General features: G+C 48.5%; 1 protein-coding gene and 1 long non-coding RNA gene across 3 annotated transcripts in view; one reads left to right on the top strand and one right to left on the bottom strand.

The window, feature by feature from the left end:
- Window positions 1-12455, bottom strand: part of RRP12 (ribosomal RNA processing 12 homolog) — a 29973-nt gene extending 17518 nt beyond the window's left edge. The window contains exons 1-13 of one of the 2 annotated variants that reach the window (XM_058697344.1): window positions 12317-12455; window positions 11524-11753; window positions 9412-9495; window positions 8148-8224; window positions 7283-7388; window positions 6946-7062; window positions 5650-5788; window positions 5428-5555; window positions 4447-4545; window positions 3705-3796; window positions 1947-2058; window positions 1611-1708; window positions 258-372 (exon numbers count right to left, since the gene is read on the bottom strand). In XM_058697344.1, coding sequence (XP_058553327.1) covers window positions 258-372; window positions 1611-1708; window positions 1947-2058; window positions 3705-3796; window positions 4447-4545; window positions 5428-5555; window positions 5650-5788; window positions 6946-7062; window positions 7283-7388; window positions 8148-8224; window positions 9412-9495; window positions 11524-11753; window positions 12317-12455 — 1536 coding nt within the window. The remainder of the gene's footprint in view (window positions 1-257; window positions 373-1610; window positions 1709-1946; window positions 2059-3704; window positions 3797-4446; window positions 4546-5427; window positions 5556-5649; window positions 5789-6945; window positions 7063-7282; window positions 7389-8147; window positions 8225-9411; window positions 9496-11523; window positions 11754-12316) is intronic. The other variant, XM_058697345.1, reaches the window with a different exon arrangement.
- Window positions 11751-14125, top strand: LOC131493160 (uncharacterized). Its single transcript, XR_009252493.1, has 2 exons — window positions 11751-11940; window positions 12406-14125. It is a non-coding gene; the product is annotated as an uncharacterized LOC131493160 (long non-coding RNA).
- The last annotated feature ends 2630 nt before the right edge of the window (window positions 14126-16755 follow it).

The following is a 16755-nucleotide window of genomic DNA, read 5'->3' on the forward strand; positions in this document are numbered from 1 at the left end:
TCAAAGCCATCCACTCAAACCAGCACTAGTGAGCAGCTCCTGACAGGAGGCTGAGGGAGGTCCTACCCCTCTGTTTCCCCCATGTTGGCTCGGTCACCTTCCTGAAGAAACAGTACTAGGCACCTGCTGTGGGCGCCATCGGGAGTGTAAAGTGGGGTAGAGTGCAGAGGTACTAGACACAGGACCTCTCTGGGAGCCCACAGTCCGACAGCCCAGTCACCACCTCGTGTCCTGGTCCCAGCGGCTCCCCAGCTCACCTTCTTCATCACAGGATGGGCCTGCCTCCCACACGCCTGGAAGAAGACACACAGCAGCTGCAAGACAGAGCTCCATGCCGCGTGGAATTTGTATGTCAGGCCTTCCTCCACAGCCCTGCCAAGGGAGCAGGCAGTCAGGGCCAAGTCTGTGCTCACTTGGGCCCCAACCAAGAAGTCAATGGCTGACACCAGGAGCTACAGACCACCGGCTGGCCAGTAAGGGTGGAGCTCCAGGAAAGGCCAAGGGGAAAAACTAGCATCTATGAAGCAGTCCCCGTGCTGAGTTTCATTCATGTAATCCTATTGCTTAAAGAAACTCTGTGAGGTATATTCGTTCTTCCATCTTCATGTGGGGAAACTGAAGCTCAGAGAGATGAAATAAGCTGCCAGGGTTACTCTGCCAGTGGCCATACTGGGCCTCCAAAGCCCATGCTCCATCACCGTCTCATGCTTTCCCAGTCTGACCCAAGGTGGGATGCCAGGGGAGGAATAGATGGTCTGGGCACACTGGGGAGAGCTGCACCAGGCTGGCTCTATCTCCCAGTCTAGGGTCCTGGAGATTTTAGGAAAGAATGGCCAATGGGGGGGGGGGGGGGGGGGGATGGGTGAGCTAGAGGTTGGGGTGGTTCTATTTCTGAGTTTTCCTGGAACCTCATCACAGATGCATCCACAGGCAACAGGCCTATTTCCTCACAAGTGGCAGGACCCAAAGCATCACACCCTAGAGCTGAGCAGACAGACTCAGAGGAGACACCCAGGACTCTAGCCGCTTTCCCAGGACCACGTGGTACTCTGAGGCTCCTCACTGCCCACAGGGAAGGTGAGGACGGTCAGTGGCCATGTCTCTGAATGGCTCCTCTTGCAGGTGTGGAGGGCAGCAGGGCGTGTGAATAAGAGTGGGCTCTGTGTCAGGCTGCCACTGCCTAGTTGGGTGACCTCAGCTGGCCCACCTGTAAACTGAGGGTCAGTACATATCTCCCAGTACCACAGGGACTACCGGTAGTTTTTATTAACTGAGCGCTTAACTATGTGCCAGATACAGTTCCGAGAACTTTCCACACACTTCCTCATTTAATCCTCACCTCCATTAGTAAGCTTTGATGAGGATCCTGAGGTATCTAGACACGGAGGATCCTGAGATATCTACACATTGCCCTGGATGACTGGCCCAGAGTCCACACTCATGAGCACCACATCACGGTCCCTAGAACGTGGCCAGGGCTCGAATCCACAGCAGCCGCTTTGGCACTGCACGCATGCCCACAGCAAGTGACAAGTGGAACACCTGTCATTACACAGAACTTTCTACAAGGAACACCTTATTCCCTCCTAACGCGGATGCTACGTTCTCACCTGAACATCTTGGCGACATACTGGGCAGGGCCTGAGGCCGAAGAAGTCACAGAGCCAATGCTGGCCATGTGGGGAGCGACACATTCCTTCAGGATCTCCTGCAAAAAGAGGCCACAGCTGTTTGACCCAAAGCAGCCTCCAGTGCCCCTGAGCCCTCCCAGATGACTGCTTTTGGACACTTCTAGGCCGATATCCTGCCCACCCCCCCACCCCCTGCCGAGAACCTCCCCTCCAGGACGCAGCTGGAGGTCTAGGGTGAGCTCTAGGAGAGACAGGGCAGCCAGCAGAATCTTCTGCACTCCCTGCTTCCCCCACTAAAGCTGGGGCTGGGGGTACCTGAAGGCTCTGAGAGGCAGCCGTCACCACCTGTGAGTGTGGGGAGAGGAGGCAGGTGGTCGCAGTTCCAAAAAAGCGAGGGAGGTGGCCCAGGCCCAGGTCCCGCTGCAGTCTGTCAACACAAAAGGCTTCTGTGGAGCCTGGCCCTGGGACTCAAGGCCCAGAAGCCCAGGTCCAGTGACAGTCACTGATCTGCAGGGTTCTACAGGGTCCTTTTAGTGGGCAATTTTAAAAAGTGCTGTCATTCAAGTAATAGCCGCATGTGGTGAAAAACTCAAATAGGTGTTCAGAGTATAAATAAAGAGCATGCTTCCATTATCACAACTTTCTTTTGGACTGACCTTCAGATGCACTTCCCAGAGGAATATCAAGGTTAGGTTTCTCAAATACTCTTCCAGAAGTTGTTATACGCATACAAACATATAAAGTAATGACATGTGATAACATCTACCTACCACTTTTCATATGCCAAGCGCGGATATAACACACATTCGTTCACTTAATCTTTGCAACCACTGAGATTAATTCCCATTACCATTCCCGTTTTATAAGTAAGGAAACTAAGGCACAGAAAAGTCAAGTAACTTGCCCAAGGCCACTCCGCTAGTAAGAGAGGGGCGTCAGGATTCACATCCTGCTAAGTCTTGCTCCAGAGTGTGCAGAGTCCTACCATCCACGCTGTTCTTGATGTGTCTTAGGGGTCTTTCTATGTCAGCATGGGCATATCTACTTTGGTAATTTCTAACGGCTGCATAGTATTTCACTGTATAGTGAACAGTCCCCTCTGGGGGCACATTTAGGTTATTTCTTGGTTTCTAGGGTTGTCATTACCTATAGCATTATAACAAATAGCCTGGGAAGTATATCGTGGCACAACTGTGGGAGGCCTCCTGGTAAGAGTAATACGGAGAAGTGGACTGTAAGGCTATTTTGCTACTTTCCAGAATTTCCAGGTAAAAGATGGATGGTGTGGGAAAAGGACGTGGGCTGGAAACCTGCCTTTGCTCCTCAGGAGCGGCGTGACTAGCTACCTCACAGTGCTTCTGGGTCAGCCTCATGAGACAGGCTAAGCCCTTCCTCCCAGGGTGGCTGTGATGGGTGACAGGAAGCAAGGATGCCAAGCACTCAGCACGGTGCCTGAGACAGAGCAGGAGATGGGAACCCCTCAGTGGACAGGGGACAGACATAGCATGGTGGAGACACTCCACAGGGACTCAGAGACCCTTGTTCCAGGTAAAACACAAGTCACCAACTGATACACTTATTTTCTCTCCTTATTCTGGAACAGTGGAGTGTCGAGTAGCTACTATGAAGTGGCCAAGCTCAAATATATCATAACAGACACACAGCAGAAACTGGGTCTGCAGGACCTTGAACCCCAGAGGAGGGGACCATCAACCCAGGTGGGGACAGGGGTGAAGCCACAGAAAGTGGACAAGATCGTGTGAGAAGGAAACCAGCTACACAGGACTCAGGGGCTGACAAGAACCAGGATGGAACTCGGGCACTCCCGGCACCCTAGTGTGGTGCTCTCAGCCATCTTGTTGCCCCTCAGAGCTCGCTCGTAACTGCTCGGGGAGGAAAGCACTGACTCTAGCTGACACAGGCCACACCATCCTGCCTTGTGCCTCGCAACCACAAGAGCTGGTCTGCAGCACACTCAACAAGGAGATGCCGCCATCCCTCTCCAGCTCCTGGCTCACGTCCCTCCCATCTGTACTGCAGAGCAGGTAGGACACCCCTCCACCGCACCCCTACCTGACCAGGTTGATGTGGGCTTTTTCCATGACCGTAAGCCAGGCCAGCAAGGGTTGTAAGTCATTCTCGCTGGGAACATAGTCATATAAGGCCTAGAGATGGGACGGGGAATAAGCAGATGACTGAGCAAGTGTGTTAACAGCAGTCTAATGACAATGACCCCTTCCCATCCCCACACACTAGCACGTCCCAGTGACAGGCCTGCACACGTGGCCCTAGAACTCACAGCCCCCTTAGCCTTCCCAGGTCCTGCCTTTCTGGACTCCATGAAGCCCTTCCAGTTCTGCTCCTATGAGATCAAAGTCTCTAGAAGCAGTTGAGTAAAACTTGGGTCACACAACCTTATCGATCTCACAAAAGCCACAAAGCCCTTCTCTGGAAAAGTGCATGGGCAAATAATGCACATTTTGCAAATAATTTGGGGGGTGTTTATGCCCTCCTTCCTCAAATCCATACAGGGATCCCTAAGTTCAAGAGCTTCTGTTCAAGGTGTGGGTTATACCATGACACAATACTGAAATAGTTTATTAAGTAAGTGAAGAGTCAGGGCCCACAGCTCCTGTGGACACTGATGTGGCTTTGGTGGCCAGTCTCCTGGATGCCTGCCTCCTGTCTGCTCATCTACTGGCCTCCTCCTCTGGGGCAGCCCATCCAGCCCACTCAACCTCACTCTGTAGACAAGTAACGTCTCCCCATTCCCCACGCCCCAGCATTGCAATGCCCCTCCACCATCAGGCCTCACCGTGATGATCTGGGCGTTGAGCTCTGCTGACAGGGTGCCCAGGCCGGGCTTGGCGTGGAAGAGGCTATGAAAGGCCTGCATGGCGCAGGCTGTCACCAGCTGGAGAGGACACGTAAGCTTAGTGGGGAACCGCAAAGCCCATGGCTGCCCTGGGCTCCTCAACCTCCTACTCTAGAAGCTGGGCTGGAGGGAGACCCAGGGCCCTGACCTCGAGCATGCCCCCCACACCTGCAAACTCAGAGGACTGTCACTTCAGGAAGGCGTGGCAACCACTGAAATTTTTGAAATAATTTAAACAAAGTTAACAGAGAAACATAAAATATTTTTAACATAATAGGCTACAAAAGCAGACTATAAGTGGTGTGCACACTATAATTTATGCCTGTATTTTCATGTTTTTATCTGTGTTGGTTTATCCAAAAAAAAAGTCTGAAAGGATACACAGCAAATTGTTCTGAATGAGTTTTTTCTTTTAAACAATGATCGTGTGATTTATGTGACCCAAACTTTAAAACACACATGAGAACAAATGCTACAAGAGGATACGTAAAGATTAACAGAATTCTGCCAGCATGACAGAAATGCAGAGGATCGTTTTCTGCATCTTTAAAGCCACTATACGGATCTGTTAGTAAATAAGCAAAAGAAAGAAAGAAAAAAGAACCGCGATTGTGACTGAAACAGAGCTCAAGTCGGGAGAGGGCTGGCGCCTTACCAGCCTTACCACAGCTCTCCCTTCCCCTGACCTGCTCCCTGAGGCCAGCTCCCAACAGGACCAGGACCGTGAAGAGAGCCTGGTCTATCCGACACCAGCGATGGCTGGGGTCCTTGGTTGTAGGTAAGAGCAGGGTTGGGATGGGGAGACCCTAGGCCCTGCTTCTGGCCTGAGCAGCAAGTTCCCAAGCATCAGCACCAGGGGCCCAGGTCTGAAGCTAAGTCCCCCACCCCGGCATGCTCCTCTGGCTCCTGGGCTGAGCTCACCACATGGCTCAAGGTCATGACCCTGAGGAGAGTCTCGCTGCAGCTCTTCACCAGGCCTTCTGGGAAGCAGGGGAGCAGGTCCCTCAGCAGCGTCAGCAGGTGCAGCATGGTGGTGGCCTCCTTGGAGCCTGGCACACAAGAGAGGGCTGAGCCTCCAGCCCACTCTCTGCGGCGAGCCCCGTCCTCCACCCCCATCCACCCTGCTGTCAACCTGGTTCCCACCTCCAGACTTCTCAATCTCCTGGACGCAGAACTTGGCGGTGGAAATGGCAGCAGGATGATGGGCAGGGGCTTTTTCACCAAACATGAACTCGCTACCCTTGAGGATCGAGCACACTCCATGCTGGGCAGCTTTCCGGATCTGTGGGGCAAGGAAAGGGGGCTGGGGCTGGGGCCGGGTCAGCACTCAACCAGCAGCTTTGGTGCTTGTCACAACCAACTGACAAGCATTGATGGCATGCCTCCTACATGGCCGATGCTGTGCCCAGGCCTTCCTGTGCGCAGACTCCTGAGCTGGGGAATGACACAAACCTCGGCTCCAATCCCTGATCTCCCACTAACTCAGCAAACGGCCTTGAGCAAGCCAAACGCTTCATCTCTGAGCTTCAGTGTTCTCATCTTTACTACAGGGATTCGCTTACTCAGCCAGTCACCCAGCAATACCAAGTGTGCATCAAGCCAGGCACTGTGCTCGGAGCTGGCAGTCTGGCTGTGACCGGAACAAACGACTCGCACTGTACTTGGGAGACAGAAAACAAACATACACCAGAAGGTAAAAGTACTTTGCAGACCATACAGCAAAGGTTGTTACTTTTTATACAGTGGTCAGGGAAGTGTCACTGCAGTGAAGTGACATTTCAGCAGAGACCTGAGGAAAGTGAGGGAAAGACCACCATGTACACACAGGGAAAGAGGCGTTAGCCTACCTGGGATGGTGTGCTGAGCACTGAGTGATCACGGACTGTTGCTACTATTATGTACTCCCTGCCCTAAATTTCAGGAGGGAACGGAGTGGCTGACCACCACTTACTGAGTGCCTGCTGTAAGCCAGGAACCGTGCCAGCCTGAGAGGGACACTGGAGTCTCCACACGCCCTTGCAGCAAGGATGGTATTACTATCCCTACTCTACAGCTGGGAAACTGAGGCTGGGACGGGTTAAGTAACTTGCCCAAGACCACAGCACAAGTAGTAAATCCAGTGTCCAACTGAGGTTGTGGGACTCCAAAGCCCCACTCTGTCCCTTCCTGTCACCGCAGCTAAACTGGTCACTGACCAACGAGGCAGCAGAGACTCAGGAGGGCTGGACACTGAGCATCCCTCCTGTAGGACAAGGAACTGCCCCTCACATTCTAGAGCTAAGCAAATAAGGCGTCAGAGGCAAAAAGTAGAACATCCAGGCAAGAAACCGGTCCTCAGGGCAACCTCCCCAATCCCATTCAGACAGACCAGCCCCAGCGCAGTTACCAGAGTGGCCACCGCACCCCCCCTCCCATGTTCTGGGGGCCCAGCAGCCTCACCTTGGGCTTAGAGTGCACTGTGAAGCTCAGCAGCCCATGGTACACCTGCAGGGTCACAGGGTAGCTCCAGGCCTCCAGGTCCTGCTTCCTCAGAAGGGTGGCCAGGCAGGAGAGGACCTTGAAAGGAGAGTCAGAGTCTGTCAGCTTCACCCGCTTCAGCCAGGTGGGGAAAGAGCCCAGGTTTTCATCAATTCCAGAAAATTGCACGGGGATCCATCTGAGGTCCACATAGTGCCTATATCCTCCCCCCGCCGCCCCACCCAGGGAGTATCCAAGCTTCAGCCAAACCCGTGGGGCTCTGGAAGATGGCAGAGGGGAAACAGACCCAGACACTAACCCATCGGAGGGCAGAGGTGGAGTCAGTGCTGGCCTGAGCTGACATGATGTTCATGAAGGCTTTGGAGGTATCAGAAAACTTCTTAATGAGCACGGGGCTGGGCACACTGTGGGGACAGAAGAGAAACTGTCGGAACCCCAAGGGGCCTCCTAAAGCAGCTGGTGCAGGCCCAGCCCGGGTCTGAAGGAGGAAGCTAGACAGGAGGCAGTGCCGGCCCAATAATTCAGCAAGTGAGCAGTTCAGTGTGCTTTCCATGGCACCTGAACTCCGCACCTCCACACCTTCTTCACTACCCATTCTCTCTACCCACAAGGTGGGCCCTTACTAGCTCACCTCAATCCTCTCCTCACCTCCTCCCCTAACTGCAAGCCTCCAGGTATCCTGGTGCCAACATCTCAGCCCGTGCCTCCAGCCCCACTCACTGAGCAGGGCCACCCCCTTCCCAGGCACCAGCGCTCACACTCTGTGTACAACATCCTGAGCCACCCTGGGAGCCTCATCAGAATGCCACCTGATACTTAAGGGTCCTGGTCTTTTTTTTTGCTGAAAGAGAGAGAGAGAGAGAGAGAGAGAGAGCGAGAGCGAGAGACAGAGAGAGAGAGAGCATGCCCATGTGCACAAGCAGGAGAGGGACAGAGAGAGAGGGAGAGAGAATCTTAAGCAGGCTCCATGGCCTAGCACAGAGCCTGATGTGGGGCTCGATCCCATGAACCGTGAGATCACAACCTGAACCAAAATCAAGAGTCAGACGTTGAGCCCCCAGGCACCCCTCTTGTTCTTTTTAACAATTCCCTCATCCTGTTCCTCCTGCCTGCACTCCTTTCTCCGTAAGCGACTTGGGATTCAAACCAGAGCCAGAACTCACCGCTTTAGGACAAGGTTCAGCAGGTAAGCAACAGAAGCCAGAGACTCAGGGGACTCCACTGCCTCCATTGTTGTCATCTGAGGGCCAGACCACAGGGGATGAATGGGAAATGTGTAAGCTGGGGCAAATGGGGTGCTGAGGACACCGTATGCCCAGCAGAATGGTTCTGACCAAGAACACTGGTGTCAGAGGTTCAAATCCCAGCTTTGCCAGTGTGTGATTTAGGCTAGCAATTGAACCTTTCCGTGATTCAGGACCCTTATTTGTAAAATAGAGATAGTATGTTGTGAGGTTTCACCGAATTAATATAAGTAAATCACAACATGCCTGGCACGTGATAGAAACCATACATTGCTATCTAATTTATTTCATTACTCTAGAGCAGGGGCTGGAAGGCTTTTTCTGTAAAGGGCCAGGTAATAAATATTTTAGGCTTTGCAGGCCATATACAGTCTCTGTTGTATATTCTTCTGTATTTCAACAATCCTTTAAAAATGTAAAGACCATTCTTAGCTCTAAGGCTGTACAGAAACAGGCCATGGCTCAGGTTATTCCCATGGGCCGTAGTCCGTCAACTCCTATTCCAGCAGGGGTTCTCAAACTTTTACACCCTTAACATTTTTGGAGAATTCCCCAAAGAGGTTTCGTTTACATAGGTTATATTACTGATACTTACCATATTAAAAATTAAAACTCAGAACATTTTAAAATACAAGCATACGCAAGCACAATTAGCTGTCAGAATAATATCATCAGGCAGGCTGTAACTTCCAGAAAACTCCACATTACACTCATGAAAGAATGAGATGAAAAGGCAAATCATGTTCTAGTATTAGTATAGAAATAATTTTGATAGCCTAGCCCCACAAAAAGGTCTTGGCCCCCTAACCCTGCCCCACCCCTGGCCACACTTCACCAACAACCACCACCAGAGTAGTGGATTCTTGTTCTAGAATGACAGTGTAGCAAATAGCATCAGCCTTATCAAACCACCTGAGAATGACAGCACTTTTGATGTGGTTTTTTTTGTTATTTGTTTTTTGTTTGTTTGGTTAATCTCTCGGTCCAACATAGGGCTGAAACTCACGACCCGAGATCAAGAGTCGCATGCTCTTCTGGCTGAGCCAGCCAGATGCTCCTGAAGCACTTTCCCCTATTCAAGGATATCCTGCTCTATCTCCACACACCAGGAGCACCCTTCTTCTCCCTACGGCTCGAGTCACCTGTTGTTGTGAACACCCATTCCCAAGTCACACCCACTCACCAGTGCTGCAAAGTACTCAGTCTCTGTCTCCTTCCCTCCCTGGGAGCGAATCACCTCAGTGACAGCGGCCAGAACAGCACAGATCTGCATGGGAGGGAGAAGGCACTTATCTATTTAGATAGATCTATTTAGATCTAAGCCTGTCCTGGGACTGGCCTCTTTTCCTTGCTCCCTCACAAACTGTTCTCCTGACAAAGCCTACAGGTAGACAAGACAAGAGGAGCTACAATCAGAGCCAGGTGTACACACCATGAGGCCTAGCAAACAGGCAGACTCAGACATGTTTGCAAAATTCCACCTCTAGGACTCGGGTCTCTTACAGGAACACCTGCAGAAAATTGCAAATGTTTATGTACAAGCGTGTTCACTGCAGCAACCAACTAGAACGATACAGCAGCCATCAACAGAGGATTAATAAAGTACTATCACTACATGGTAAATAATGATAGACTCAAATACTACACAACTACTGAAAAGAGTGAGGAAAACACTACATTAATTTAGAAATACTATTCAGTGGGGAAAAAACTGCAGAACACGGCATATAAAGTATAATCAGGGGGCGGGGGCGCCTGGGTGGCTCAGCTGGTTGAGCATCCGACTTCAGCTCAGGTCATGATCTTGCAGTTCGTGAGTTCGAGCCCCGCATCAGGCTCTCTGCTGTCAGTGCGGAGCCTGCTTCTGATCCTCTATCCCCCTCTCCCTCTGCACCTCCCCCACTTGTGTGCTTACTCACTCTCTCTCTCTCTCTCTCTCTCAAAAATAAATAAAGCTTTCAAAAAATAACAATAAAAATAAAATATGATCTGTAAACCTAACAAAATGTGGGTAAAAAATATACAAAAAAGTCTAGGACAGTAATGTTCACAAGAGGCTACTGAGCACTTGAAACATGGCTAGTGTGACTGAAGAACTGAATCTTTAATCTTAATATTTTAATAAATTAAATTTCAAAATAAATATTTTAGTTACCGGAAAACACAGATTTAAAACAACTTAGATACATGGATCTACTTTTGCGTCTGTAAGTTTTATGAAAATATAGATTTAGAACTTGGAAATATGAACCTACTTTTGTGATTGTAAATTTTAGGACCAAATCAAGTACTTCCAAAGAAGGTTTAACATCCAAATGGAGATGTAAGGGTAATATATACTCTAGATTTTGAAGACTTAATATGATAAAAATAATGCAAATCATCTCATTTTATTCTATTTTGTTTAATGTTTATTTATTTTTAAGAGAGAGGTGTGTGTGTGAGCAGTGAAGGGGCGTCGGGGGGAGCGGTGGGGGGGGGGGGGAGAGAGAACCCCAAGTTCTATGCGCGGTTCAAACCACAGGAGCATGACCCAAGCCAAAATCAAGAGTCAGATGCTTAACCGATTGAGCTACCCAGGACCCCAAATCATCTCATTTTATATTGATTATATGGTGAAATGAGAATACTTTACATATATTAACTGTATTATTAAGGTTAATTTCATTTGCTTCTTTTTACTTTCTTTTAACGTGGCTACTAAAAAATTTACAATTAAGTGTTGTTGGACAGTGCTGGGCCAGGTAGATACATGATGACCATCAACAGTAACTACCACGAAGGAATTAAGTGGGGAGAACAACTTTCACATTTTATTCTACTCACTTCACTTTGGTACCATTTATAATTTTGACATCTTTCAATTTAAAGTGAATATAAATATGTATAATTTAAAAGTATTAACTAAAAACAACAAATAAAATGTAGCTCTTGTTAGATAAAACATTTCCTATCCATTGTTATTCAGCATTAATTTACTCAACAAATGTTTCTTGAAACTATTCCATGTAAAAAGTCCTGTGTTAGGTATAGTTGACAAGGTAAGTATTTGGAAAATATTTCTACCCTGAAGGACTTTACACTTAAGTAGGGGAGATGTTGTTGGACAAAAGCAGAAAGTGGAACCTGCCCTAGGAGAGCTAGTAAGTAGGGAACACACAGGGCAGGAGAGATGATGCATCATCCCAAAATACCAGCTGTCACCGGCAGCAGCCAGCCAGCACTGGAAGAAAATAAAGAGACTGAGTCTGACTCCTCCTCACCATCCCGAGTTCTCCTGAACCCTCCCCCCTACCTCCTTGTGGGCAGCCGAGTTGGACTCCCAGAAGCGTTGCACTTTGCTGAAGGTGACATTTGTGCAGTCGGAGAGGCCGCTCAGGAAGGTGGCCGAGGACTTCTCCGTGAAAGCGGGGGCCACCTCTTCTTCCATGGCCGTCTCAGGGGCTTCGCTTTTGCCCAGACGCAGGGACCCTGACTGCAGCTCATTATGCAACTTCACCGCATCAACTGTCAGGTCGCTTTTTCCTGAAAACCGGAGGCACGGGTGAGGCCCCCACTTCTAGCCGAACCTCCTTTTGGCTAGGATCCACCCATACGACAAAAACTAGCAGAGTCCAGTCCCCCAACTCGAGAGACTCATTCTGAACATGGCCTGCCTCATCAGCCCACCCTACGCCCGTAACTTAGCATACCCAGATACGGAACCCTTCAGGTAAGTTTCTGCTCCCGCGTCCCGACGTTATAATATGCCAATGGGAGTCGACCGGGGTGGGGGACAACACGCAGGGGCTTGGGAAGTAAATGCACTTTGTGAAAGCACTTTGTAAAGAGACACTCAAAGTTAATTATAGCCGAGTCCCAACTCTTGACACTCGTGGAACCCTGGGCTAGTCATTTCCCTATTAAAGACTCAGTTTCCGCATCTGTCTAATGGGGAGAGTGGGCCTTTACTTCAGGCTACACATCCGACGTTCTAGGAGAAGAAAGGTTCAATGCCTGGACCCCGGAGCCTCCTGAGAGGCCCAGACCATCAGACCCAGGCCCGCTAAAATCCCGCCGCCAGCGCGCCGGGGTCCCGACCCCGCTACCTGAGGGCCGGCTGAAGAAGCGGCTACGGGCGGCCTGGCGGTGGCGGCAGATGGCAGGGTTGCTGTCGCTACTATGGCCTTTCTTCCAGCGTTTCAACTTGGCCGAGACACCGGAAGGCAACTTCCCAGAACGACCCATGTCTTCTAAACCCGGACCGGGATTAAAGCACCGGCTACCGGGACCCTGGAAACACGCGCAGGACCCACGTGGACCCGTAGACGGCTTCACTTCCTCTTTCTCTGACGTAACTTCCGGAGTTGCGTCTGTTACTATGGCAAGACAGTCAACATCCGGTTTTACAGTGCCTCCAGGCTCAGAATCCCTGAGCTGCTCGGAGAAGGTTGGTAGCTAGGGAGTCCCTGGGGCTTCTACTCCAGGGCCACGGTTCTCGGCCACCGGAGTGGGCCTTATAAAACTAGAATTCTTTTGCAGGTTAAAAAACAAACGTATATTTATATAATTTTTTTGTAATATCTAATTTCGAAAGTAACGCGCGGAAACAAATTTCTTTGAAAGAGTCAAAACCTGGCCAAACCAGAATAAGTGAAATCTTTTGTCCCCAAACGAGAAAAAAAGCAGCCGGTGATGCTCTAAACCCAGTTAGTTATTTTCGTTTAGTACTGGGGATACATAGTTGCTAAAACCACCTTCCCTCATGGCAGCACTCAGCCCCCTCTCGTTATTCTTTTCTAATCCAATGTCAGAACCAGCAACCAATCCTGCATTGATTTCCACTCCCCTGCGACCCTCTCCAAAATCTTTTAGCTGGAACTCAAACCTTAAAAAGATACTTTCCTCCCTTGTCTTGGGGTGCAGCATTTCAAGATTCCTCCGGAATTCCCTCCCCCACTTCAAATCAACAAACCTGATTTTGTGAAACTATGACTGGATCCCGGTGAGTTTATTTTGTTGTTGTTTTTAAGTAGTCTCACACCCAACGTGGGGCTTAAACTCACTACTCAGGACCCTGAGATTAAGGGTCGCACACTCTACCAACTGAGCCAGGCTGGTGCCTCCCAGGTGAGTTTTTTTTGCTGATTAGGCTTTATGCATTCATTTTACAAACATTTTTTAGCTCCCACTGAAAAAGACACTTCAGTAAGTCAATCTTCCGAATGAAGCACAAGTTGACAAAATTTTTGTATACAGCTTCTTTTGCCTGGTACAGTGTGAATTTTTCCCCTGGTTTTGGTCTAAATGTTTGGATCCCTGCAAACTCCATCTGTTGAAATCCTATCTCCCAAAGGCAATGGTGTTAGGGGAAATAACACCCCAAAGGTTGGACTTTGGGAAATATTTAAGTCATGATAGTGAAGCCCTCTTAAATGGAATTTGGTGTCTTATTTTTTTTTAATTTATTTTGAGAGAGAGTGTGTATACACACAAGTGAGAGAGAGGCAGAGAAAGAGACAGAGAGAATCCCAAGGAGGCCCCATGCTTAGCACAGGGCAGGAGACCCAGGCACCCCTAGAATTGGTGTCTTACAAAAAGATTCAAGAGTGATCCCTAGTCCTTCCATCATGTAAAGACACAGCAAGAAGGAGCTGGCTATGAACCAAGAAATGCACCCTCACCCAACCATGCTGGCACTCTGACCTTGGACTTCCAGCCTCCAGAACTGTGAGAAATAAATTTCTGTTGCTTATAAGCTATCAACCCTATGCTATTTTGGTATAGGAGCCTGAACAGACTAAAGACATCCTTTGTTCTTAAATATCCTTTTGCAAAATGGTTCTCACAGCTGATTGCAGCTGATCTGTAGCTTGTGAGAAACATAGATCCACCATATAAATTCCATGAAGACAAAAGTTTTGTCTTTGTCACTTCCTCTCCTAGGACCTGGAAGAGCGCCTGGAAAATAGTGTAGGCACTCAACAAATTACTGTTGAATGAACGAATGTGTGTGTTGTGGAGGAAAGAGGGAGGACTAAAATGGGCACAAGTTCAATAGGGTCTCAGGTCTTTCTTTTTAATGTTTATTTTATTTTGAGAAAGAGAGAGAGAGAGAGCAGGGGAGGGGCAGAGAGAGAGGGAGAGAGAGATTCCCAAGCAGGATCTGTGTTGATTAGCGGGGAGCCAGATCTCAGAAACCGTGAGTTCATGACGTGAGGTAAAATCAAGAGTCTGATGCTTAACCGACTGAGCCACCCAGGCGCCCCTCAGCTCAGGTCTTGACCTCAGGGTCATGAGTTCAAGCCCCACATTGTGTTCCATGCTGGGCATTGATTCAAGGATAAATGTAAATACCGATAACTGTAATTAGTCTTTACTTAGCCAAACTGAGATGGTCTTTGACCCCATAGATAGAAACGCAAAGCTCAAAACATACATTTCTGGGGGAGTTAAGAAGTACCAAAAGTTGAGCTTTGGTCCAAGAACCAAAGAGCTAAGAATGGAGGGGCGCCTGGGTGGCTTGGTCGGTTAAGCGTCCGACTTCAGTTCAGGTCATGATCTCACGGTCTGTGAGTTCGAGCCCCGCGTCGGGCTCTGTGCTGACAGCTCGGAGCCTGGAGCCTGTTTCGGATTCTGTGTTTCCCTCTCTCTCTGCTCCTCCCCTGTTCATGCTCTGTCTCTCTCTGTCTCAAAAATAAAATAAAACGTTAAAAAAAAAAAAAATTAAAGAATGGAGAATAAAGGGAAGGCCAGGATGAAATTCATGAAACTGCAGTGTTGGAGCTAGAAGCAGACGCCTGAGGGGTCATCAAGATCACAGGTCATAGGTCACATGCCAGTCAGGGTCAATACTTTTACTGCTCTGCAGTAAAGCAAGTACAATCCAGTGATGTTGATGTTCAAATGCCCTTTCTTTTACAAAGCAATAGTGAGACTAAATGGAAGGGTTTTTTTCTTTTTCTTTTTTTTTTTGCCCCAAACACTATGATTTTCCAAAATGAAGAGTCGACAAACTTTTGTCAGGTCTTCTTTTAAAAACAAGTTTATTGGGCGCCTGGATGGCTCAGTTATTAAGCATCTGGCTTCTGCTCAGGTCATGATCTCATGGTTCATGAGTTCGAGTCCCACATCATGTAAGCACGAGCCCCAATTTGGGTAATCTCATGCCCTGCCTCCAGTGAGCCCTGCTTCTCTCTCCCTCTCCCTCTCTCTCTGCTCCTCGTGGGATTTTGCTCTCTCTGCCCCAGCTCACTTGCACTCTCTCTAGAAAAAAAAAAAAAAAAGTTTACTGATGTGTAAAATTCAAAATATCTGTAAGCCAATTTTCATTGGAATATCTGAGCCAACTCTTCATTTTGCCAAGTACAGGAAAGGTGAAGTGATTTGCACAAGTTTCCATGGCATGGTAGCTTATTTGATGAGACACAGAAGTAACCGTAAAGGAAAAGATTGATAAACTAGAGTACACTAAACGTAAGAAATTCTGCTCACAAAAAAGACACCACAATGAGCACTAAGAGGCAAGCAGGAGTGAGAGAAGATATTTGCAATACATAAAACTAACAAAGTATGGCAGAGTATATAAAGAAACCCTACACCTCTAGGAACAAGGCAGACAATCCAATAAGAATGGGCAAGACACCTGAACAGGCACTTCACCAAAGTGAATATTCAAATGGCCAATTAACATATGGATGCTAATAACTGATGCTTAATCTCATTAATCAACAGAGAAATGCAAATTAAACCCACAGTGAAGTGCTACTATGCACCTACCAGAATGGCTGAAATTAGAAAGACTAGCAATACTCAACATTGGTCAGGATGTGGAGCCACTGGCCACATATGCGACTGGAGGGAGGAGCAACTGATACGCCCACTTTTGTGTGGTGGTTTCTAGTAAAACTGAATGTATGTCTTTTCTGTAGTCCAATCCACTTCTGGGTATATACTCTACAGAGATGTATACTTATATGCATAAAAGACATATATGGTAATGTTCATAATAGCCAAATATTGGAAATGATGTCATATACATCAACAGCAGAGTGGATAAATAAATTGTGCTATATTGGTATCATGAAATCATAGAATATCCAACTGCATACAGTAATGAAAACAAGCAAACTGGGGCGCCTGGGTGGCGCAGTCGGTTAAGCGTCCGACTTCAGCCAGGTCACGATCTCGCGGTCCGGGAGTTCGAGCCCCGCGTCAGGCTCTGGGCTGATGGCTCGGAGCCTGGAGCCTGTTTCCGATTCTGTGTCTCCCTCTCTCTCTGCCCCTCCCCCGTTCATGCTCTGTCTCTCTCTGTCCCAAAAATTAAAAAAAAAAAAAAAAAAAAAAAAAAACGTTGAAAAAAAAAAAAAAAGAAAACAAGCAAACTACTGCTACACGCAACAGCATGTATGGTCTAAATTGAGAGAAAGACTCCAGACACACACGGAGGAACATTTTGCATGATCCCATTTAGAAGTTCAAAACCAGGCTTTGCTAATATACAGTATTAGAACTTGGGATAACAGTTATCATGGTGGGGGTAACTGAG

This window comes from Neofelis nebulosa, chromosome 13 (genome assembly GCF_028018385.1).
Source record: "Neofelis nebulosa isolate mNeoNeb1 chromosome 13, mNeoNeb1.pri, whole genome shotgun sequence".
NCBI classification, from domain to species: Eukaryota; Metazoa; Chordata; class Mammalia; order Carnivora; family Felidae; genus Neofelis; species Neofelis nebulosa.